This window comes from Marmota monax, unplaced genomic scaffold, assembly GCF_021218885.2.
Source record: "Marmota monax isolate L192 unplaced genomic scaffold, Marmota_monax_Labrador192_F-V1.1 WCK01_AAM20220418_F8-fsc00024, whole genome shotgun sequence".
Taxonomy (NCBI): Eukaryota; Metazoa; Chordata; class Mammalia; order Rodentia; family Sciuridae; genus Marmota; species Marmota monax.
Window position 1 is genome coordinate 21,343,292 of NW_026695224.1, and position 25,311 is coordinate 21,368,602.

Consider the following 25,311-nt stretch of genomic DNA (forward strand, 5'->3'; position numbering starts at 1 on the left):
AATTATTTCTATCCCAGACTGTCTTCATTTGGGTATATCATACTATATGTACAAGTTTATAACAAAATATGATATTGTGTTAAAGTGACTTTCACATCTTTAAAAAATTTTTTATTCAAATTTTTGAGCTAAGTAATGAATTAAATAAACTATAGTTTTATGATTCAGAGAATATTCATAACTAGTTTATAATTTTTTATTTTCATAAATTTGGTGTTTTATTTCCAAAATTATATATTATTGCTCTTTTTAGAAGTATACTTCCAAACAGTTTTTAAGATGTATGGTGTACCCAGTCAAAGCATGTATAATAGAAATCTGTGTTGAATATCTCTAATAATTGGATCACTGTAGGTTTTTAAGGCTAAAATTTAAGTTTATAACTTTACACAAAGTGATCCATATAATAAACTTCTTTTAAAGAGCTTTGAATTCTGTGCCATGGCAATTATTAAATCTCAAGTGTATAATCTGTGTTTTCTATGTTGAAAGAACCTAATTGAGTGCCGTTTACACTGTAAAAGAGAATACTTGACAATTAAATTAATGTCTGGTAACCAAAGAACAGCCATCTTTCATTTTAGACCTCTCAATCATTTAAATTAACCTCAAAGGAGTTTCTAAATCATCCATAACAACAAAAACATACAAAAATTGGGGTGAAGAAAATGTTATTATTTTTGAGTTTCCATTTTGTTATTGGAATTGTGCTAGATAATTTGCATATCATTGTATATAATCATATCTAGCCAAAGGTACACCTCTTTCTTTTTTGCTGAGGTCTTATTTCTTGAGGGAATTTAACATTGTGTGCTATCATTTGGTTTAGGGGAACATAATATCCTAGATGAAGAAGTCTGTAGGATTATGTTGAAAAAGCCATGCCTTTTTCTTAGAAGAGTTAGAACTTGAAAATTGGAAATATGATTTTTTTGAAGAATATTGTTTTTAAAAAACTAATTAATAGCAACAGAATTACATATCCTGTTGAATTTATTATAACTTATTTCCTTGTACTAGAAAGTACTTAATGCTGTGTGATTTGAATTTCATTCTTGAATTGACTATATTTGAAGAATAAATTTGCCTGCTGGGTTAGTATATTTCAGAATTTTCACCACTTAGTATGTTATTTGTAAATAAAGCCATTAATAAGAAAGATAATTAATTATTGATGTTGTAAGCTAAAATGTTGTGAGTTGATGTCAAATGGACACTCTTACTTTGCCTAGAAAATTGGACCACTTAAGGAGGAAATGAGATCCTAGTTACAGATATGTTTCACAAGTAGATTCAAAAATCTGTATTCTGCCTTGATCTTAATATTCTGAAATTCCATAGTAAATGTAAATATACATACTTACATGTAAAAATAGCTTGTGTGTATATACAGATTTATTAGAATGAAAAGTATAAGCAAACTTGGAGCCATAACCATTAGTTTAGAAACAGCTGCTTATTCAGGTGGCTATCCACATTATAATTGTTATTATTAGAAAGTAATCTTGATTGTTATTGCTGTGTTCTCTAAATATTTCCCTTTTATTGTCCTTTTAATTTTTAACATCAACTGTTTTTTTCTCCTCTCTGTGTTGGAGGTGGAACCCATGGCCTTGTACTTGCTATGCAATTTCAGGTCTTCTACTGATAAGTTACATTCCTAGTCCTTCTTATTTTGTTTTGAGATAGGGGCTCACTAAGTTTTCTGGGCTGGCCTCAAGCTTGTGATCCTTTTAACTGAAGATTCCCAAGTTGCTGGGATTATAGGTGTGTGCCACCATGCCTGACTGTTTAGCAGTAATTTTTATAAATAATTGTTATTTATTCAGTTTCTGATTAAAGAACACACATTTATATGTTACCTGAGTTTGTAGAACAGTGTTTTATTTTAATTAGTTAATATGTGTGTGTGTGTGTGTACACACACTTTTTTTTTGCCTGGGATTGAACCCAGGGCCTTACACATGCTTGGCAAGAATTCTGTCACTGAGCTATACCCCAGCACTTAGAAATGCATTTGAAAACTGGTCAGATTCTTAACCATTTATAAGACAAATATTTACATAAAATAGATGCTTTTTATGTGCTTTGTACAATTGCACTTAAGAAGTTAACACACTAGGGTGGGGATGTAGTTCAGTGTCAGTGGTAGAGGACTTGCCTAGAATGTGCAAGGCCCTGGGTGCTCGATGCCCAGTACTGGAAAAGAAGAAAAAATTAATGCACAGAGTGAGCTAATTTTTTATCTCACCAATAACATAATATAAGCAAAGACATTGACATAATTCATATAACAAAAGAGCTTTACTTGTTTATTTGATATGTTTTCTTTTTAACAAATGATACCATTTAGCTGGGCATGGTGGTGCATGGCTGTAATCTCAGCTTCTTGGGAGGCTGAGGCAGGAGGATATCAAGTTTGAAGCCAGCCTCAGCAACTTAGTGAGACCCTACCTCAAAATTAAATAGAAAGGGCTGGGGATGTAGCTCATTGATAAGTAACCCTGGGTTCGTGCCTTAGTACCACTAAGGGGGAAAAAAAATGCTGGGAAAGTAGCTCAGTGGTAGAGCACTTGCCTAGCATATGCCAGACCCTGAATTTAATCTCTAATACTTAAAAAAACAAAAACTAGATTTATAAATGCCATTATTTTTACTATGTAAGGGTGTTTTTTTTTTTGTTTGTTTGTTTTGTATAGAGTCAGTAGAAACCCTTGTATATAAAAAGAACATTGATAGAGGATGATAAGTCATAGGAAGGACACACAGTTTCTGAAGGAAGATATTTCTAAAGTTGGCTGTCTAATTTTTTACTTACACCTGGGTCATTGGCAGTATAATAAATGTATTTGCCAATTAGTGTAATTTCTTTCTTCTTCTTCTTTTTTTGAAGTTATTTGAGGTAGAGAGTTACTTCTGGTATTTAGTCTCTTGACCAACTATTGACCAGCAGTGCTTCCAGTCACTGGATAATAGAAAACATCTTTCTGTTTCAATAGGAAAGAGCTTGAAAAGGACTAAAAATCAAATTATTGGGCTGGGAATGTAGCTGCAGCTAGAGCACTTGCCTAGTATGTGTGAGGCTCTGGGTTCCATCTCCAGTGCTACAAAAAAACAAATAACATGTAATTTAATGTATACCTAGTACATGTTTTACACTGTGCTTAAATTCTTTTGTGTGGTGGCACAACAGATTCATTTAAAACATTTCCCTAAATGTCAGAAAAAAACAATTTTATTTTCCAGGAATCATTCTTTAATTAATATCTATGTATATATTGCATTCTGGCAATTACAGTCATGGACTGGGAATATGGCTTATATGCAGAATGCTTGGCTAGCATGTGTGAAGCCCTGGGTTCTATTCTTAGCACTAGGAACCCCCCCCCCCCCAAAAGGAAAAAAAAAAAACTTACAGTCATGCATCACTTAACAGTGGGGATAAGTTTTGGGAAATGCATCATAAGGCAGTTTCATCATTGTGCAAACATTAGCATGTATTTAACACATACTAAGACAGCTATGTCATTGGATGATGTAATGTATTTGGACCACCATTGACTATTCAGTCTTTTGTTAATTGAAAATTCATGTTATACGGTACATGACTACATTATGAGAGTTTATACTAAAAACCAGAAAAATAATTATTTTAGAGCATTAGAACCCTGTATTACAGTTTGATGGACTGGGAAATAAAAAGATGGTCTCCAGTAAATCATTAGCAAACTATTCAGCTTCAATAGTAGTGTAATTGTTCTTTAAACTAGAGCTTTTGGATCAGACGTTTTATGCATAGTGGCATATCTAATTTAAAATTACAAATTGGTAACTTTTTTGATGGAAGGAAAAGGAATTATGTGGGAATCAGTACGCCTAAGAAAGGAAAAGATTCTTTTGCTGCTAAAATACAGTATCTCTTACAGCTTGAGTGTATTATTCAGAACATATCTTCTTTCTCTAAGAGAGTTTGGGTACGAGCATAGCCTAAAAAACACATGAAAGAGAGAGAGAGAGAGCATTCTGACTTATGGATTAGATTGCATTTATAAACAGAAGAACAAATTGGTGAATATGAGTTAACAAAAAATTTGGGTAGGAAATTTTCCCATATGCATTTATTTGGATATTAATGATTTAGTTTTTTAAAGTTTTTTTTAAAAACATTGCTTATTGTAGCATGTAAACTTATGTTGGGTGGGAAAAGTATAAATGGGAAATTGAAATTGCTTTAAACATGTAAATTAAATGATCAATCCTACAGTTTTTTTTGTTAATTAATCTGGATTGCTTATTTTATATGCTGGGATGCTAGTTGTTTTTTCTATTAATACACTTAACTTGCATTCTAGCTTCGCCATTCAGAGACAGGCATCGTGTGGTGGGTTGTGTGACAGTGTCTGTCAATAGTGAAGACAAATAGTGCCAGAGACACTTAACCCATCCAATCTCACCCAGGGTATAGGTCGGTCTCGTTTTCAGACTTCTTCATAAGTCTTTTCTTCTTTCTTTCTTCCTTCCTTTTTTTGTTTTTGTTTTTGTTTCATTTATTTTTTTGTTTGTTTCTAAATAGTGGATTGATACTGATTGAAACTAAACCTTTTTGTAAAGTTTTGAACTTTACATTAATATTATAATAAGAAGAAAAAAAGTAGAAAATGAAGGTTGGCATGTAAGGTGTTGACAAAGCAGGTTTGCAGCCACTTTGTGTGTTCTAGATATTTTAATCTCTTGACAAGATGAATGTTGGCCTTATAATTTTTTTTCTCTGAATATCTTTCTTCTTTAATCTGAAAATATGTCCTTATATCTGGTGACTTTTATCAGACAAGATGTTTAGATTTGAAGTCATTGTTACCAGTAAGAAAAATATAATCCTTACGAAGAATAACTGATTCAACAATGTGTTTTATATCAGAAATTGTTTCCAAATATCCTGTATTGGGTTTTTGTGAATAGTCGATAGTTTACTCCTTCTCCGTTCCACTATTGGTTCACCTAATACACTTAAAAAATTTTATGGCTTTTATTTTAATGTTTTTTTTTTTAGAACACTCAGTTGATTTCACACAGATGTTGAAAAGTTATAAAATATACGTGCATAATTATTTTTAAATGCTAGAGAACAGCTTTGATTTTGGAAGCTTAGTTAAATGTCATTTTTTTCATATATTTTAAATGAATGAAAGGTATTTACTTCTTTTGAGAACTTTAAAAAATGTTTCTAATTTCAGAGCTTTCTATAAAAAGTATGGTTAGTCCTATATAAAATATAATCTCATTGCATTTTAAGCACTAAAATATTGTGGTAAAGTAACTTATAGTTGACACATCTAGAACTAATAGTTGTTAATTTTTAAATATAGTTTAAGCAAGGGATATATAAAATATATATAGGTTCCTATATGTGATACCATTTAAAATATTTTATCTTTCTCATCAAATTAATTAATAATATTTGCAAATCCTGGGATATCCATGTAGTCCATGTAGATATAATCTGTATATCCCCCTCCAGCTACTTTCAATATTCAGAGTGAACCTTAGTGATTCCATCAGTTTATCTCCATCCCTGGAACCCTTCCTTCCTTGGTGCTAGGAATAGAACCTGGGGCCTCATACATGCTGGGAAAGCACTTTACCATTGAGCTACACTGCATAGTGTAGCTCTACCACTTCTGAAAAGAAGCTATGTTTTTAATTCAAGTTCACCATTATTACTAGGATTTGATGTGATAATTGGCTACTGCTAATATTGAAATTGTTAGACTTAAATATAGGATACTGTAGGTATAATGCTTCCCTTCCCTTTTAAATTTAAGCATTAATCTATTCTTCTGAGATTATAAATTTTTATTAGTAAATTATAGATTGGTCTGTCAGTATTCCTTTTGGTTCATGGTATCTTCTGGGGTTGCAGAAAATGCTGTGGAAAAATAAAATTATTCTATGTAAATTATTTCAAAGATAATTATTTCTCAAAAGAAATTATTTTTCAAAAGAAAAAAGTAAACATTCACATGCTACTTAAATAAGAGAATAATTTTAAGAAAAACGTCAAGAAAAACTCTTAGGTTTGTAAAGGATTGGCAAATGAAACAAATAAAATTATGAAGTTATGAAGCAGAAATACACTGTAATTATTCTGCTCAATGAGGAAATAAAAACAATTATTAAAACATTTTATGTTGGAATTATATTTTTAATATGCATCAATTAAATGTAGACTCCACATTCTTAACAAAATATAAAGACCAGCACCAAAAAGGTGAAAGGGGAAGAAGTAATTAGATTTTTGTTTATAGGAACTTATAAATAAAGAATATATAGATGGGGCAGGATTATATTAGCTTTTAGTTCCATAGAATGCCAGTAAGCTGGTTCTTGCTATTTTATTTAGTAATATAATTAGTGAAAGCTCTTTATAGATAGATAGCTTTTGTTTGTTTGTGGGTTGTTTTTTTTTTTTTTTTTTGCTATTGGTGATTGAAGCCAGTGACACTCTACCACTGAGCTACATCCCTAGCCCTTTTTACTTTTTATTTTGAGACAAAGGCTCACTAAGTTGCTGAGGCTGGCAATATTTTAAGTAAATTTACAATTATTATTTAGAAATCTAAAATGTTCTTTTTTTTTTTTTTTCAAGAGAGAGAGAGAATTTTTTTAATATTTATTTTTTAATTTTCAGTGGACACAACATCTTTGTTTGTATGTGGTGCTGAGGGTCGAACCCCGGCCGCACGCATGCCAGGCGAGCGCGCTACCGCTTGAGCCACATCCCCAGACCCATCTAAAATGTTCTTGACATCATTCTGTAACTTTTCCATTTATTCATTTATATATTAATTTAGTAAATACTGGGATTGAACCCAGGGGTGCTTTACACTATTTTATTTTTTAATTTTTGAGACAGGGTCTCTCTAAATTGCTGAGATTGGCCTTGAAAAACTTTTTTTTTTTTTGTATTGGGTATTGAACTCTGGAGAGCTTAACCACTGAGCCATGTCCCCAGTCCTTTTTTATGTTTTACTTAGAGACAGGATCTTGCTTAGTTGCTGAGGGCCTCGCTAAGTTGCTGATCCTCCTGCCTCAGACTCCAGAGCTGCCAGGGTTACAGTAAAGCAGGCACCAGTGCATCCTACTATATTTATATTTTAAATAGGATAGAATTAAAGATATTTTTATTCATGGTAAATTTATCGGTTAATATACAAGTAGGTAATTTGGCTTATATGTAGTTTGAAAGAAGAAAATTATTGGAGCACTCTGTAGAAATAGCAATTGCCTTTAAACTCTTAGTCTTTTTACTATATCAGATAATGCTGTTGTAATATTATGCTTGAAGGGCTTTGACTAGTAAATCTTTTTTTCTTCAATTTACATTTATTTGTCAATTTAACTTAATAATTATATATATAAAAATAAAATTTTGGCTTCTGACTGTAGATCAATATTCTAATGATTCCCTCCTTGAGTTCAATTAATTTGCTATAGTGGCTCACAGAACTTGTGCATACATTTGTGTTTCTGGTTTATTATAAAGGATATTTTAAAGGACATAAATGAGTAGCAGATGAAGAAATACATAGGGTAAGGTTTGGAAGAGTATTGAGCTAAAAAAAAAAAAAAAGCTTTGGCCCTTGTGGAGTTTAGGTGCGCCTCTCCTGGTTCAAGGATGTATTCTTCACCTTCCTGGAAGCCCCTGGAGCAGTCTTTTTGGATTTTTATGGAAGTTTTATTATGTAGACGTGATTAGGTAATTGACTATTCATGAAAACTTCAGTCCCCTCTCCTCACTGGTGACGGGAGAATGAAATTGTTGAGTTCTTCCGCCACCCTACAGGCGTTTGGTGGGTTCTCTAGGCAGCTGTCCCCTCTGCCCCAATCCTGTGTTTATCTAGAAACTTTGAAAAAAATCACCTTATTAATAAAAACTCAGGAGTGGCAGAATGGAGCTTGGTATAAATAACATAGCACTACCTTTCATTTTTATCACTCTCAAACAAAAGACTGTAACTTTAACCTAAGGTACTTTTTATTATTCTACCACTTAGGAAATTACAGGAATTATAGGAGCCATAAGTCAGGAACTATGCATGAAAACACACACACACACACACACACATAAAATATCACAGCCACATAACTTGCTTTTGAATTCATTGTTTTTCGCATATGCTTTCCACTTGTGGTCAGGGATCCTGTGATGTTCATATTCTGCCCTCTAATGTGCATGACACGTTAAAAAAGAATGGGTGGGGTAAAGCCATTTTATAGAAATGCAGGTTCACCACATTCATGCTGCATGCTTTGTGTCTTCTACTGCAAATACTGCCTGCTGCCTACTTGTATTTTTCTGAGCATTAAGAATATAGGCCATACACACACAAAAAAATAATTTTTGCCAATAGTTGGAACAGATGGAGCAATGTTAGACATATTTTTTCTATTTTTTTTCCTAAAATGAGTTTTGTAGTATTTTTCAAAAAGCAATGGAAAAAAAACTTTATATTTAAACCCAAAGTGGCTACAAATCAGCTCCTAAACTGTCACTGACATTAGCATCTAGATTTTGTAGTTTTTACAAATCTTAAAATATTTATTTACTAAGAAAACATTGCATTAATGCATGATACAAAATTGACAAATTTTTCTTTAAATTGGAATGCAGTTTAAAAGTGACTGAATTTTCTAATTTCAGCTACTGCATTTGACAAGGATACAAACAGGAAAATGGAACTGGTATCGTCTAGTTACTTAGGTTTTTTGGCGCAATTGTAGTTGGGTAAAGTATTTCAATGTGGAATTATAGATCACATTATGTGGCCAGTATTAATTACTGAGCACTTCAGTCTTGACAACAATGAAAAATTCTGGGTGGTTGTACTTCTTTCAAATAATTTAAGTGTTTTTGATACATATTTTCTTTCTCTTTTTTTGGTGGGGGAAGTATTACTGGGGAATGAACCCAGGGGTGCTCTACCACTGAGCTACATCCTTAGTCCTTTTTATTTTATTTTTTAATTTTGAGACAGGGTCTCATTAAGTTGCCCGCACTGGCATCGATCCTCCTACCTCTCAAGTAGCTGGAATTGCAAGGGTGTACTACCATGCTTGGCTTGAAACATGTTTTCAATAAAAAAAGAGATTTTGAAGGAAAAAAATGGATCTTTGACTTTTGAGTATCTAAATATTGGCATTCTTACATTTTACTCTTTATAATTGATATGAATATTATAATTTCATTAATGATACATCACAGTTTTGAATTTTAAAGTATACTTTAAAACTGTGACATTGATGACTATGGTTACAAATTAATTTTAGATTTAAACATTTAAGTTGTCCATCACATGACCTATTTTTATTTTTGAGGTGCACAGTTATAAACCTTTCCATATCTTGTACAAGATAATTTGGTATTTGTAAAATTTTACCAGTAACACCTGCCAACCTAACAATATTAGTGTGACTCTAAGGTTATGTTTTTTAAAAGCTACAGTTGTAATATCTTTTCAGTATGACTGCCAGTTGTCTCACAGTCTGAAAATATCTACTAAATCACCTTTTTTGCTAGGTGAATTGATAAACAGTTTAATTAAAAAAAACTTTTTTATAGGAATTAATTCTGATGTTCTCCAGAGATTTTTATACTTTACCCTTTTTTGTTAAGACTTCAGCCAATTGTTCATTTTTATTAGGAATTTTTTTAATAGTTCCAAATAAGCAGGACCGTTAAAGGGAAGGGGTAAGGAAATGGACAGTGTTAACCAATTTTTGAGCACATAATCAAGTACTTTGTACAAGAAATCCATCTACTAATCAGCCCTTACTATGCTTTTCATGCATCTTAAGTGATGGATCTCTGTCTTTTAGAGTTCATGGTTTTGAACTGTCACTTCCATCTTCTGTAGACTCTCAATGGTTAACTGATTTTTCTTATACAACCTGGCATGTTCCAAATCAAACCTTTTTCACTTTATTTTTCTAGATTTTACATCCAATGATAGTGATGGTACCAGTTCCATTTTGTCTCCAATTCAGTTGATTATATATTTTTTCTATTTATTTTTCGTTTTATAATTGATATCTGGAATAATCAGCAGCTCTTCTCATTTATTTTCTCATATTTTTATTCCAGGATTTGCCTCTGAAGCAGGGAGTGTCTGCATTAAAAATGACCTGTAGTTCTCTGCTTCATAGGTTAGAAACTTATTTTAATATTTTGTGGCTAAGCACAGTCCCACTTTTCAAATTCTATAATGAATTATTTAATTGGCATTGAATGTGGACCACAAACATATATTTCATGTTGGGGTTTTCTTTATTACCTTAACTGATTAAAATTCAACAGAACAACCAGCTGAGGCAATAAAAAATTTTATTCTTGCTTTACAGCTTAAAACATTAAATTAGATTTAAAAATTTTATCAATTATAACACAAGTAAAATAATGCTATTTGGACATTTAAAAAAATTCATTTCTTAGGCTTTGTATTGCTTGAAGCATTTATATTCTAAAATGTTACCAAATTCCAATCATTCATTTTGGGGAAAAACAATCAGTTCACAAATCACATATTCAATGGGACTGCTAGCCAGCATAGGTGAAAACATGTATAGTATATTTACTCTTGAATTATACACTGCAGATGCTTCTTCAGCTCCCTCCTCTTCCTCCATGGGCGGTGCTTGCAGCTCCTTTACCACCTCTTCCAGCCCTACCATTTATTCTACCTCAGTCACCGACAGCAAGGCTATGCAAGTGGAGAGCTGCTCCTCAGCCGTGGGGGTAAGTAACAGAGGGGTAAGTGAAAAGCAGTTAACCAGTAACACAGTTCAGCAGCATCCATCAACCCCGAAGAGGCACACAGTTTTGTACATCTCACCACCACCCGAGGACTTGCTGGATAACAGTCGGATGTCCTGCCAGGATGAGGGGTGTGGATTGGAATCTGAGCAGAGCTGCAGTATGTGGATGGAGGATTCCCCCTCCAACTTCAGTAACATGAGCACCAGTTCCTACAATGATAACACTGAGGTACCTCGTAAATCACGAAAACGAAATCCAAAGCAGAGGCCGGGGGTCAAACGACGAGATTGTGAAGAATCTAATATGGATATATTTGATGCCGACAGTGCCAAAGCACCTCACTATGTGCTTTCTCAGCTTACCACGGACAACAAAGGCAACTCAAAAGCTGGAAATGGGTTGGTATTCACATTTTTTAAAGTTCTATCACCATTATGCAAAACAAAAAAATAAATCATTCCCAACTTAATTGTTCAGCTCAAGTTTGCATATAAAGCAGAGGTGCTAATTTTATCATTGAAATACATGAAAATTTTAACTTAAACTTATCAAGTTTTACTAGAGAAAAAATAAAATAATAGTATAGCCTTAGGTATATTAGTATGAGGATAGGTAGTAGAAAATACCAATAATCTGTTTTGAAATAACTTCTAAATTTCAAATGAATTTGTATTTTAAAAGAATTTTAAAATATTTTTACTTATTGACATAAGTAGCAATGTAATGACTCTAACTAAACCAACACAAAAACATTCTCCAAAAGATAATTTGTGTTCTCTTTGAGATTGTATCTTCATGTGGTTCACTCCATTACATTTTTGAGAGGATTTAGATTTTATCTTTTCCCCCCCTTTTTACTTGATGAAAATTAGAAAAAACTAAATTGATGATTTGATTCTAGTCATTGAGGTTCATATGTTTAAAATTTTTTTTCTTGGATACGTTATGTCAATTCAGGATTATTTTTTATTTATTTTTTTAAGAAAATCACTACTACTTTTTCTGTGATTCTGGATAACTTATTAGAAGATACTGTAACAGGATCATGGTACACATTCTGAGTTTTTGTTCATTCATGCCAGTTCATACTACTCACTAAATAAATATGTTTCAATAGCTACGTTACAGGGTACTCACTGCTATAATACAGACTAGTATGGCTTATTTTAAACTTTTTTTTTTTAGTACTTTAATTTATAAAATTTAGCTGCTAGATTTTTAAAATTAAATTTTCCTACAATTTATTCAACATAGTTTAGTAAAATTTAACTCATTGGATTTTAAGAATTACATTTTTGGGAGGCAGAGACATGATTATGATCCTTTCATTGACCCATAATCCCTTAAAATTTCAGTTTGTCACAAATAGCTGCCCAGAAACATTAGATTGGTTTCCTACATGATGATATCATTGATCTCATATTAAAAATCTGTTTGACTATTACAGAGAATATTCTTGATATGTTTAGACTTTTCCTTAAATATTCCCTTTGTACATTTAAAAAGTAATATCCATCATTTAAGCAAGAATTAATATATTGATTTCTTTTACACTTTTTTAATTTAATATTCCTACGGAGTGATATAGTTTAATAAAAGTGCTTTTTCATTTTAGAAAAAGTATAGTTTAGGGAATTTCCTAAAAGAAGCAAGGTGTATCGTTTCCTAAAATGTTGCCATTTAACAGATTCAAGAATTTCAGAACATAATAACTGTAGAAATATTACATAGAGAATAAGGCACTAAAACAATGAATATCACAGGTCATTTAAGTAAATGTGACTAGTAGCACAGATTTAAAAGGTTCATTAAAATCATTAAATATATGTACATATATTTATTTGGGCTTCAATGGAGAAGGTCTCATAAAGTTCCAGTGAGAGATTTTCATATTTATACTAGAAGAGATGTTAAAATTCCACATTAAGAGAAAATAAAAATTTGACTTAGGGATAGTCAACATAGTGATTTGCAGTTGCTAATTAAAGAGAACTTGACCTACATCTTTTTTGCTTCTGCTTTTGTATGATAGATATATCTTAGAAATGATTTGAGGTTACCCAGGGAAAGTGTAATGACATTGGTCAAGACAAAATCTTTCATGAAATAATTCATGGAGCAGAAACTCCATCAAGCAGAAGAAGAAATGTCCAGCTTCTTAGGTAATGGAAAATTATTTGACACTAGCATATGGAAATGATGAAGAAGTTTAAAATTTGAATTTATAAGAACTATAGGAGGAAAGGATGAAGCCATATATAAAATGTATGGAAAAATGGGCCTTGAAAACAATTTTTCAGAGCATCCCAAGCTGGTAACCCATATTCTTCAATAACGAAAAAGATGTTAAAAACATGAAATTTTAAAATGTTTTGAGAGGTAAATTATATAGCCTTAGAATTAATGTGCTATAATTTGCAATTCATATAATGCTAAGTATTTAAAAAATGTACTTTGAACTACATTGTAACTTATTGACCTTCAAGATAGAAATCTTGATAAAAATGGAAATACCATTTTTTATAACTAAAATGTTAAGAGTTTGTAAAAACAAACTTATTAAAAAGCTCTTCAGTATTTAAATATTGCTAGCCATATCATGCTGAAATTCAACTAAATGTTTTGAGAATCAGTAGTCCATATCTCTTCTAACTATTCCTGAGAAGTTTAAGATATGATGCCATGTATTATGAAACCTATTTTAGGCATTTTACAGTGGAAATTATTTTTTGTGTCAAAGATAACAAAAAAAGATTGTCTGGCACAAGAGAAAAAGAATGTCATTTTAAGACTCCTGAATAGAATATGCAACAATAGTCAGAACAGTGGATTTTCTTTTTTTAGTTGTTATTTTGAAGTAAAATATCAACCTAGAGTGTAGTCCAAGAATCGTAGTGCTCTTCTAGTATGGGAGAGGCCCTAGATGCAATCCCCAGAATCACCAAATTTTATATAACTATTGGTACTTTCTTATTTTTGCTTAAGCCACTATGCCTTAAAAAAAAAAAAAAAGTCAAGAATCAGTTAATGTTTTCCAAGAATCAGTTAATGTTTTCATTACGTGTCTATAGGTTTAAATATGCATATTTTTTGTTTAAACTTAAGAGAATAAAAACAAGTTTTGAGAAAAACTGTCATTTCAGAAATTGCTTAATTCAATGTGCTTACATTTTTTTCCCCTTTTATGGTACTGGGGATGGAACCTAGAGCCTCACACATGCTAGCCAAGGGCTATACAACTAACCACCCAAACAACCTACTAGGGATTGAACTCAAGGACACTCTAAGCACTGTGCTACAACCTTAGCACTTTTTATTTTTATTTGAGACATTGTCTTGCTAAATTTTTGAAGCTGACCTCAAACTTGATCTTCTTGCCTCAGCCTCCAGAGTAGCAGGGATTACAAGCATGCACCACTATGAGTGCCTGCTATTTGTCTTCAAGCCTTATTATATATATTTTGTTAACTCACTCAACAGTCTGCATCCCAAATAAGGTATTTTGTTTTTCTAGACTAGTAACACTTATTTCCATTTATTTATCCTTACATTTCAAATTTGACTAGCTTAAGTAAACATAAAATCCTATACTGGACAAATTAATTAACGTCATACTCATTTTCTTTATATTTCCAACTAAAATTTTCCCTTTTTTATTATAGAATTGCTAGATATAAATTACAAATATTTGAAAATACAAGAAATTAGTCAATAATCTAGTAAATTAGCTTTATTATTCTTTAGTCCCTCTGTGTGTATATGTGGGGGATGTTTTACGTATTTTAATAAATGAATTTTTTTATTTAATAGTAAGATGAATATAAAACAGTATTATTATAGGATTTCATTTGCAAGGAATTTTATACTATTCAGACCAAATGTTTGAATTTCTATCCAGAATGATGAAAAGAAAAGCAGGGTTTATTGCCCATTGTTCCAGCTTCAACTTGATCCTCTTGTTCATAGAATGTATTCTTCCAGGGCCTTTTAAAATGACTTACACAGGTAATCTTCAAGTTCATTATGTCAAACTTACATGAATGGCATTCCTTGTCCAGTTAGGATCCTCTGCTTTCCTTTCTTTGTGCATTTTTTCTTCCTATTTGCCTTTATCAACAAACATTTGTTCAGTTCCTGAACCTGACAATTAAGCACAGCACTTGCCCTGAGAACTCTTCCTTTTACTGCATTTCTTACTGCATTTCTATGTCAGTTCCATTGCTGCTTTCTTCATTCTTCTGCCCATTTCCTAGCCAAGGGGCTTGTCAACCCTGTCCTCATTTCTATTGAGGGTACTGCCTTTCTTTCCTTTGTTCTCAATGATTGAGACAACAACTTGGTACGCCCTCTGGGTAGACATTAAAAGAGTTTTAAGGATGTTTAGTTCTTCTGTGTTTGAAGTCCTAATATTCCTCCTGGGATCTGGTTACTTTTGGAGGAGATGTTGTCCTCTGTGTCTTCTGGTTTCTGAACTTTCAATGCGAGTCAAAAAGTATTATACACCCTGACTATTTAAAAATATACATGGATAATTTTAATTGCATTTTATGTTGCTCAAAAGAAAAAAAAATCTAATAGTATTGTTTTCTTCTTATTTTCATTACATATTTGCAGTGATTTAGCAACTTTACAGATTATATATGCTAGCCTAACCACTATTTGGAATATTTTTTTAACATAGTTACACATAACAAATGCATTATTAACAAAAATTTTTTAAAGCACAATTTATGAAGTTAGATTGTTGATGCTATAAAGCCCAGATTATAACATTTTTTATTGAGAGCTTTAATCATTTTAAGTAAATAAAAATACTCTGAAAAACCATACTTCTAGGAAATACTATTTAGAGCAAAGTAATTTCCCATTAAAAATTTAATCACTGATTTTTTAAATTCTAATTTTATCATTTTGACTTACTGAGAAAGAGATTTAAAAGAATATGCTATATATACTGTCATTGTTGTTTTGGGCTCTGTATGTGTATGTGTGTTGGAGGTTTGGTTTAGTTATGTCTTTTGCTGCTCCTGTTTATTTTTCTTTTTTCCCCCCTTTGGAAGTTTGATAAGAGAGTAATAATAGTTACTTTTAACTATATGTAGGAACTCACATATATGTATAATTTTTAAAATTTTTATTTTGACTGAAGTGTGTAAGTATACATCATAGTTTATTGTATGCAGTCTTCCTCCTTCTTCCAGCTGGTCACATGCATTCTTTCTTTTTCTTGTCCAATTTTCTTTTTTACATCACAGTTAAATTTTGTTGAAAATTTTTTGAAGATACTTTAGTTATGTAATGTACCTTCTTTTAGGCTGTACTTTGTCAGTAAGCTAAGCAGTTGTTTTAAGTGTTATTGCCTGTTCTGTTTCTTCCTTTATCTTAGTTTTATAGAAAACCGTTTTTGATATGTTCTTCATGTTGTGCTTCGATTTCTCAGAACATTGGACAACCAAAAAGGAACTGGAGTAAAGAAGAGCCCTATGTTGTGTGGACAGTATCCAGTTAAAAGTGAGGGAAAGGAGCTGAAGATAGTTGTGCAGCCTGAGACCCAGCACCGAGCTCGGTACCTGACTGAGGGAAGTCGTGGCTCAGTAAAAGATAGAACACAGCAAGGCTTTCCTACAGTAAAGGTGTTTATTTTATTTAGTAATGTATGAAGAATTTTCTCCAGTTTTACCATTTTTTTGTTTTTAACCCCAGCAAAAGCTGTCTAAAACAGAAGATTAGAATTATTATCTATATATATAATTGAAAACAGAGTAGAAGCTAATTGGACCTTAAACTAAATATCACATTGATACCATTTGAGTGTTAGTTTGAATGAAAGGTGAGACTATGTTCTCAAAAGTAAAATATCTATAAATCATGAATTATCTTTCTCTTAAAATTTACACTGGATTTAAATTCATCCCAAATTTTATATTAAGCAGAAATTTTAAAGTGAATGCAAAGATATAGTGGGTATTATTAAAGACTTGGAAAATAAGACTTTTGAGATGGCTAAAGTAATCAGAACTATTCAACCTAGAAGAGTTGGTTATATGTAACAAGTCTTAATTTAAAATATAGGTTGTAAATTAAATATTAATAATTTGTCAGCTGGGCATGGTGGCGCAAGCCCATAATCTCAGTGGCTCCAGAGTCCTTGGCAGGAGGATTGTGAGTTCAAAGCCAGCCTCAACAAAAGTGAGGTGCTAAGCAACTCAATGAGATCCTGTCTCTAAATAAAATACAAAAATAGGGCTGGGTGTATGGCTTAGTGGTTGAGTGTCCTTGAGTTAAATCCCTAGTACCAAAAAAAAAAAAAAGTATATATATATATATATATATAAATATTTTCAGAACTCAGATTAAAAGTAAAAAAAGGTTTAAATTCAGCATCTGGGTTGTGTGTTGTTTTTTGTTTTTGTTTTTGTTTTGGTACTGGGAATTGGAGCACTCAACCACTCAGCCACATCCCTAGCCCTATTTTGTATTTTATTCAGAGACAGGGTCTCACTGAGTTGGTTAGCACTTCGCTTTTGCTGAGGCTGGCCTTGAACTTGCCATCCTCCTGCCTCAGCCTCTGGAGCCACTGGGATTACAGGCCTGACTGGGATATCTTGATATAAAGAATAGTTCTAGCTGGGCACTGTGGTGCCTGCCTGTAATCCCAGTGCTTTGGGAGACTGAGACAAGAAAATAACAAGTTTGAGTGAGACCCTGTCTCAAAATTAAAAAAAAAAAAAAAGAAGAAGAAGAAGAAAGAGAAGGTTGGGTGGAAGTAGCTCAGTGGTAAATTGCCCCGGGCTCAAAACTCCTACAGTGTCGACAACAAAAAAAAAAAATAGAGAAAGAAGAAAGTCTCTTTGAACATAAAATAAGCAAAAAATAAATAGGTGGGGGAGATGAGGGATGTTTTAACAATTGTCCCTACCCCTTGCAAAATACTGAGGGGAAATTTGGCTAGTTACATGAAAAGTCTTATTAAACACCATTTGTATGAACATGTTAGGTGAACTCTACTTCAAGATTAGAGTAGAATTGGGTTACCTTTCATTTTATGCTTGAAAGAAATTATGGTTGATACTCAGAATTGGGAAATTTGCCTGTGACCATTTTATAAGGTTGATTAATAGTCACATGTACAATATCATCTTTACTTAATCTTGGCTCCTCCCTAACTCATCCCTCAGTCCTCAAACCAAGGACAAGTAACAAGCAAATGATAAATTTGAGTTATTCATTGGATAAATATTTGTGTGGTCAAACAGTTCAGCAGTTCAATAGTTTGGTCAATGGTTTTAAAAACCTGTTTGCCTTGACTTTTAAGTTATGATTTTCTAAGTACTTAGCTAGTTAGATGTTAGTCCTGTTGTCTATGATAGAGAATGAATAGACTGACCTTAAAAGTTTATTTATTTATTCATTCAACAAATATTACATCCCTTTACATGTTAGCACTTACTATCAATTTGAGTACTTTATTATTTGATTGATTATTTGCTTCATATGACTATAATTTCACAAATATACCACTATACTGGGACAGAAAAAATGTACAAGTTTTTTAAAGCACTTTAGTGTATGTAATACAAATTACTTTGTGATTTTCTGTGTTCTATATCATCAGCTTTAGTGTTTAACTAAAAGCCTTATCAAGAATTGAGATTGGAAATATTTGCTCTCAAATGATTTTAAATATTTATTCTGATTTTAAATATTTATTATAATTTATGAAAGCTTTTTCTAGAGACCTGTAATGATCCATGAATTCTAGATTGAAATAGCTAGTTTTTCTGAACGTGTTTTGTCCCAGAATTTCATGATGATGTGTGTGTGTGTATGTGTGTGTGTGCATGCACATATGCATGTGTGTATATGTATACCTCGTCTTTGAAAATGGGCTTCATTTCCATATTATTTATTCAGCTGCACTTGAAACACTTTTTTTTCTTTTACGGCTTTAGTAAAATTTTAGTACATATACTCATTTGATAATGAAAATGATGCCACTAACATAATACACTTTTCTAATTTTTTAGTTGTAGATAGATACAGAAACCTTATTTTATTTATTTTTATGTGGTGCTGAGGATCAAACCCAGTACCTCACATGGTCTAGGCAAGTGCTATACCACTGAGCTACAAAGCCAGCCCCATAATACAGTTTTCTATGAATGATGGTGGTATGTCCTGAGTAACTATATGCTATCAAAAGGAGTGTGTGTTCATTTTCATCTGCTGGTACAAGTAAGTTTCAAATGATAATTTAGGTCTTCTACCATCTAAATTTTTTAATTAAAATGTGGTTATTGTGAATTAAAACTACAGTTTTCTGCAGAAACTTAGCCAACTCTCCATTATAAAAATATTTGACCTCTGTTTTTCTTGAGGATTTAAATTATTTCTTTAATCCAGTTACAAATACAGAATTTGGGCTTAAATATTATATTTTATAATTACCTTACATGAAATGTTAATTAGTATTGTTTCTGCTATATGTTATTCTGGTTCCAGCTGGAAGGCCATAATGAACCAGTAGTGTTGCAGGTGTTTGTGGGCAATGACTCTGGCCGAGTGAAACCACATGGATTTTATCAGGCCTGCAGAGTAACTGGACGAAATACAACTCCCTGCAAAGAAGTGGACATTGAAGGCACCACTGTTATAGAAGTTGGCCTTGATCCTAGCAACAACATGACACTTGCGTAAGTACTTGATAAGAATGTTTTCAGGGCTGGGGATATAGCTCAGTTGATAGAGTGCTTGCCTTGCATGCACAAGGCTCTGGGTTCAATCCCTGGCACCACAAAAAAATAAAAATAAAAATAAAAGAATGTTTTCAGGGCTGGGGTTGTAGCTCAGTGGTAGAGCGCTTGTCTAGCATGAGTGAGGCAGTGGGTTCGATTCTCAGCACCACATATAAATAAGTAAAATAAAGGTCCATCAACAACTTAAAAAAAATTTTTCATTGTATGTTACACTTTCATTTTAGGACAAAGTTTTAGTTTCTAGTGTATAAAAGAAGATTTCAAGTATTTTCTTGAAATATTTTAAATATTATAAATTGCTTTAGTTAACTTTTATGTTGCTGTGTCCAAAATATCCAATAAGAACAACTTAGAGAAGAGAATGTTTCTTTGGGGCTCACAGTTTCAGAGGTTTCAGTCTATAGATGGCTGACTCTATTGCTCTGGACTAACAGCAGTTGCATTGCTTTCAGGAAGCACACCATGGGGAAGAGCCCAGCAGAGGAAAGCTGCTTAACTCATGGTGGGATCAGGAAACAGAAAAAGAGAGTACACATGAGTGCACACACTTGTGAAAGAATGAGCTAAGAAATACAGGGAAAAGAATGCACCCTTTCAGGGTACCTCCTGAATGACCCACTTCCTCCAGCCACACCCTTTTGGCCTACAGTTACCATGCAGCCAGCCCTTTCAAACTAGGATGGACCGATTAGGTTATAGTTCTTATGATCTAATCATGTCATCTTTGAGTGTTGTTGCATTAATAAGAGCTTTTAGGAGATACTTCATATTCAAACCATAATACAAATTTTAAAAATTACTACAGAATGGTAATGAGTTAAATTTAATTCTGTTGCTATTTGCTGAGAAATTGCTGTAGTGAAAGCTAGGGAAATGAAAACCAAGTAAAATATTGGATTTTTAGAAAATTACAGATATTTACTTATTAACACTTATAATATTGGGGTTGAGGTTATGGCTCAGCGTTAGAGCGCTCGCCTTACATGTGCAAGGCCCTGGGTTCAATCCTCAGTACCACATAAAAATGAATAAGGTCATTTAAAAAAAAGACTTATAATATTAAAATTGAAAATAAAAATCATAAACAATTCAATTTGCCTTTCTAAATTCTGCTCTTAATGTTTGCTTTAGAAACAGTTCAACATAAACCATGCGTTGTCTTGACCCATTTTGATGTGAAAAACATATTGCTGGTCTAAATTCATCTTTTATTTTTATTTTCCTTTATTTAAAAAAAATTAAATCCTAAGGTCATGCATTTTTTTGTCTTGTGCATTTTCACTGCCTGAAAAATATTTGAAGAATTAAAGATTTACATTTTTATTTTTTTCTTAAGCTTTTTGTAAAAGATCCTTAGTCCTAAAATTGAACCATGCCACTAGCAAATATATTGATTTGGGGCAAACCTGGGTTGTAATTATTTGTAATAGATAGCTGTTACAGATTTTTCTCTACTTGGTTTTCAGTTTCCTCTTTTTTTTTTTTTTTAGTTGTAGATGGACAAATGCCTTTATTTTGCTTATTTTTATGTGGTGGTGAGGATTGAACCTACTGCCTCATACTTGCTAGGCAAGCTCTCCACCACTTGCCTTTTGAAAGCTGCTTTGAATAGATTGATGAAAGGTTAGTTATTGCGAAATATTAAGATTTGCTTTTTTGACTGGTAGCTTTTGAAAGTTGTAAAAGTGAATGTATTTAGTAAAGGAAGAAAGTAAGAGAGGTACTGATTATAAAAACAGGGACTGGAGATGCTGCTTAGTGGTAGAGCAAGTGTTGAACATGTGTGAGACCACGGTTTTGATTCCTAGCACCACCAAAAAGAAAAAAGAAAACATTCATTGTAAGAAAATAGGAACACAGAATAATAAAAAGCTAAAAAAAAAGAGAAAAAATGGAAAAGAAAAAGAAATAGGCTCTTATAAGCCACTGATTACTTCAGTTTAGATTTTAAAATAGTGATTTTCATCTCTACTATTTTTCCATTATTATAAACAAAATATTGAGAAGATTAGGAACTATGAATGTTCAGAATTTATACTTCTGTGTTTTTTGAGTTTGGAACTATATTACATGTTCAGAGAATTTATAGATAAATACTCTTAAAAAAAACTTGGGGCTGGGATTGTGGCTCAGAGGTAGAACTTGCGCGCCTCACGCATGCGAGACCCTGGGTTCGATCCTCTGTACCACATAAAAATAAATAAAACAAAGGTATTGTATCCAACTACAACTAAAAAATATTTAAAAGAAAACTTGTTTGATTAAGAATGTTGTACTATGTTATAACAAAATGTCAATTAATATATTTTTTTCTGTGTTAGTGTGGACTGTGTAGGAATTTTGAAGTTGAGGAATGCTGATGTTGAAGCCAGAATAGGAATTGCTGGTTCCAAGAAAAAAAGCACTCGTGCCAGATTGGTTTTTCGAGTTAATATCACAAGGAAAGATGGCTCTACTTTGACATTGCAAACACCCTCTTCTCCGATTTTGTGTAGTAAGTAAGAAAATATGGAGCGTTAAATTTTAGATGTTTCATATACTCCATCTTGTGGTCATGTAAATTTGAAATTTTAAAAGCTGTAGTCAAGGGTTGGAACAGTAGCATGCACCTGCAGTCCCAGCTACTTGGGAGCCTAAGGCAGGATGATCACTTGAGCCCCAAAAGATCCTCATATAAACATATTTCATGAAAGGATGTGATTTTCTTTTCTTTTTTTTTTGGAGGGATTGAAAAAAATCTATTAAGATTGGAACAAAAAGATACGTATGAAAAAGTCATAAGATTTAAGGTTAGAGAGCTAAACAAGCTCTCTTTCATAAAGACAATTGAATGTTGAGCTAAAGAATTTGAATTTTATCCTAACTACTTTAGGAAGCTTGAGGTTTGAAATTAGGCAGTGTGGGTAGGGTGCATATGGGGGGAAGAGGAAGGATAAATAATTAATACAGTGTTACAAAAGACTCAAAAGATCTTTATATTTTAAAAAAATATTTGTTCCATTATGTTTCTGGCTTATATTTATTTGCATGAATATAACCTTTGGGGGCAGGTTTGAGCAGTTGGAATAGAGGGGGAGGTGAAAAGGAAATAGGCTACTAAGCAAGATTGGAATTGGAATGAGAGATAGAAGGAATCAGGGAGATGAAAGTAGAAAAGGAAGAGGGGCTCAAGGTAATGAAGCTAGAAGGGAGGAGAGGAGAAACATACTTGGTGTTATATCTAGAGATTTTGATTGGAAAGAAGGACAAATGCCGGGATTTATGCTATGCATTGTGACCTTAAAAAATATTCCAGCGGGGGCTGGGGATGTGGCTCAAGCGGTAGCGCTCTCGCCTGGCATGTGTGCGGCCCGGGTTTGATTCTCAGTACCACATACAAACAATGATGCTGTGTCTGCCCATAACTGAAAAATAAATATTAAAAAAATTAAAAAAAAATATTCCAGCTTTGGGGCTGGAGTTGTAGCTCAGTGGTAGAGCGCATGCCTTGCACATGTGAGGCACTGGGTTCGATTCTCAGCACGATATATGAATAAATAAATAAAATAAAGGTTCATCAACAACTGAAAAAAAATGGACCTCTTTAAAAAAAAAAATCCAGCTTTGAAGCTGGGTGGCTTATAGTCCTGTAATCCTGTCCACTTGGGAGGCTAAGGTTAGGAAGATTGCAATTTGTGAAGCTAACTTTAGAAATTTAGCAAGATTCTCAGCAACTTAGTGAGACCCCATCTCAAAATAAAAAAGGACTCAGGATGTGGTCAGTGGTAAAATCTCCAGTGGGTTCAACCTCTAGTACACCCCCCACACCCAATCTCTAGTACACCCCCTCACACACAACCAATTAAATGCCTAAATGCCAATATCCTACTGATAAATTATATGATTTGAAAGTATATTTCTTATTATGTTATAATAAATCAATACAAAATGCCTTCTATATTCTATGGTAACCAATTTCGTGCTTTGAATTAGTTTAACGATAGTCATGGAGGGCTGTGGATATAGCTCAATGGTATAGTGCTTACCAAGCATGTTGTGAGAGGTCCTGGGTTAAATCCTTACTACTTGGAGGGAAATAAAAATTACCCTTAGATTCTTGTACATAGGTTTTCTTAATAACATCTTTAGAATTCTGCAGACAGGGCTGGGGTTGTGGTTCAGTGGTAGAGCGCTCGCCTAGCACGTGTGAGGCCCTGGGTGCAATTCTCAGCACCACATATAAATAAATAAAATAAGCATATTGTGTCCATCTATAACTAAAAAATAAATATTAAAAAAAAAGAATTCTGCAGACAATATAGTCATTTATATTTTTTGTTTTTAAGCCGGGCATGGTGGCACATGCCTAATAAGCCCAGCGGTTTGGGAAGCTGAGGCAGAGGATCGCGAGTTCAAAGCCAGGCTCAGCAACAGCAAGGCACTAAGCAACTCAGACCCTGTCTCTAAATAAAATACAAGATAGGGCTAGGATATGGCTCATTGATCCAGTGCCCCTGAGTTCAATCCACAGTAGTCCCCCCCCCTAAAAAATTACTTTTAAGTAAATTGATTAGTTATTTTTTTATTTGATAGGATATAGAATTGCCAGGATACCACTATTAACCCATTTCAGTTTTCTCTTGGATTTGGCACATTACTTCAATTCACATTTCATTATCCACACAAGTCATATGACTAAGCTTGATGTGAGTGGGACAAGAATTATAGCCTTCCTACAAAGAAGGGCCTGGGGAGCAGTAAACATTTGTACAATAACACAACTTTGCGCATTATGTTATTATAAAAATAAAATTAACTATTAATAAAATATGTAAATATCTTAAAAGAACTGAAGTTGAATTTTCCAAAGATAGTGAAAAGTCTCATTAATTTATAAATTAACAAGTTAGACGAGCAATATTTGTTTGACTTTGGAACACATGTGTTGTAAAGATTTGCTAAAACAGCAAGTAATGTAATCTGTGACAGTGTGATTTTTTTCAATCAGGTTCTGATAACCTGAAGTTTCTTGAGTACTTGAAACTTATTTGTATCTATTGGTTGGACAGCTAGTCCTTAATGGGTGTCAGTAAGGATACCTTTGGATATTTATAGAGCATATCACAGTATGAAAAGCTTGGAGATATCCTTTTGTTTAGCTCTGCTTAACTCCATATTTCCCCTCTCAACTTCTCACACTTTCTTAGGGAAATCCTGGCCTAAAGAAGTTTGTTAGGCTAATTGCAATTTTCTTATTATCTCTAGCTCCTCAGTACTTGTCTTTGTTAATTTTAGTAGTGGTTATTTCATCTTTGTAGTTGAAAAACAAGTGCATCTTTTTTTTCATCTCAAGATTCCTGGTTCGGAAAACCATCCTGGTAGAATGATTGATCCAAAAGTGGGCTTAATCTGTTTTTAGGTTTTCGTTTGGTTTGAGGTCTCTGGGTCCTGTGCCTAGATCTTTTAATATACTCTCAGTACCACCCACAGAACTCTTGTTACTCAGGGATTCTATAATGTAATGGTATAGTACAGCTGACATTTAAAGGTTAAGACTGGGACAAGCTTATAATTTTTAAAAAATATTATTAAGACAAAAACATCATTAGGTTTATCATTCATGAAATGAGAAAACAAAGATGATATATAATAAATGAAAACCTCATCTTAGGCACTTATTTAGCTCTGTAATATCTTCCAGTAGTTGTTAGAAATTTATATATTTTCTAATTTTTTTTCTCTGTCCTCTGTAAGTTGTAGAGT

General features: G+C 32.8%; 1 protein-coding gene across 6 annotated transcripts in view; it reads left to right on the top strand.

Moving 5' to 3' along the window:
- Window positions 1-25,311, top strand: part of Nfat5 (nuclear factor of activated T cells 5) — a 109,141-nt gene that overhangs the window by 53,038 nt on the left and 30,792 nt on the right. For 3 of the 6 annotated variants that reach the window (XM_046434988.2, XM_046434989.2, XM_046434990.2), the window contains 4 exons: window positions 10,653-11,211; window positions 16,254-16,446; window positions 19,316-19,506; window positions 21,891-22,063. In XM_046434988.2, coding sequence (XP_046290944.1) covers window positions 10,653-11,211; window positions 16,254-16,446; window positions 19,316-19,506; window positions 21,891-22,063 — 1,116 coding nt within the window. Of the gene's footprint in view, window positions 1-10,141; window positions 10,204-10,652; window positions 11,212-16,253; window positions 16,447-19,315; window positions 19,507-21,890; window positions 22,064-25,311 lie in introns of all 6 variants that reach the window. The other 3 variants (XM_046434991.2, XM_046434993.2, XM_046434994.2) reach the window with 3 other exon arrangements.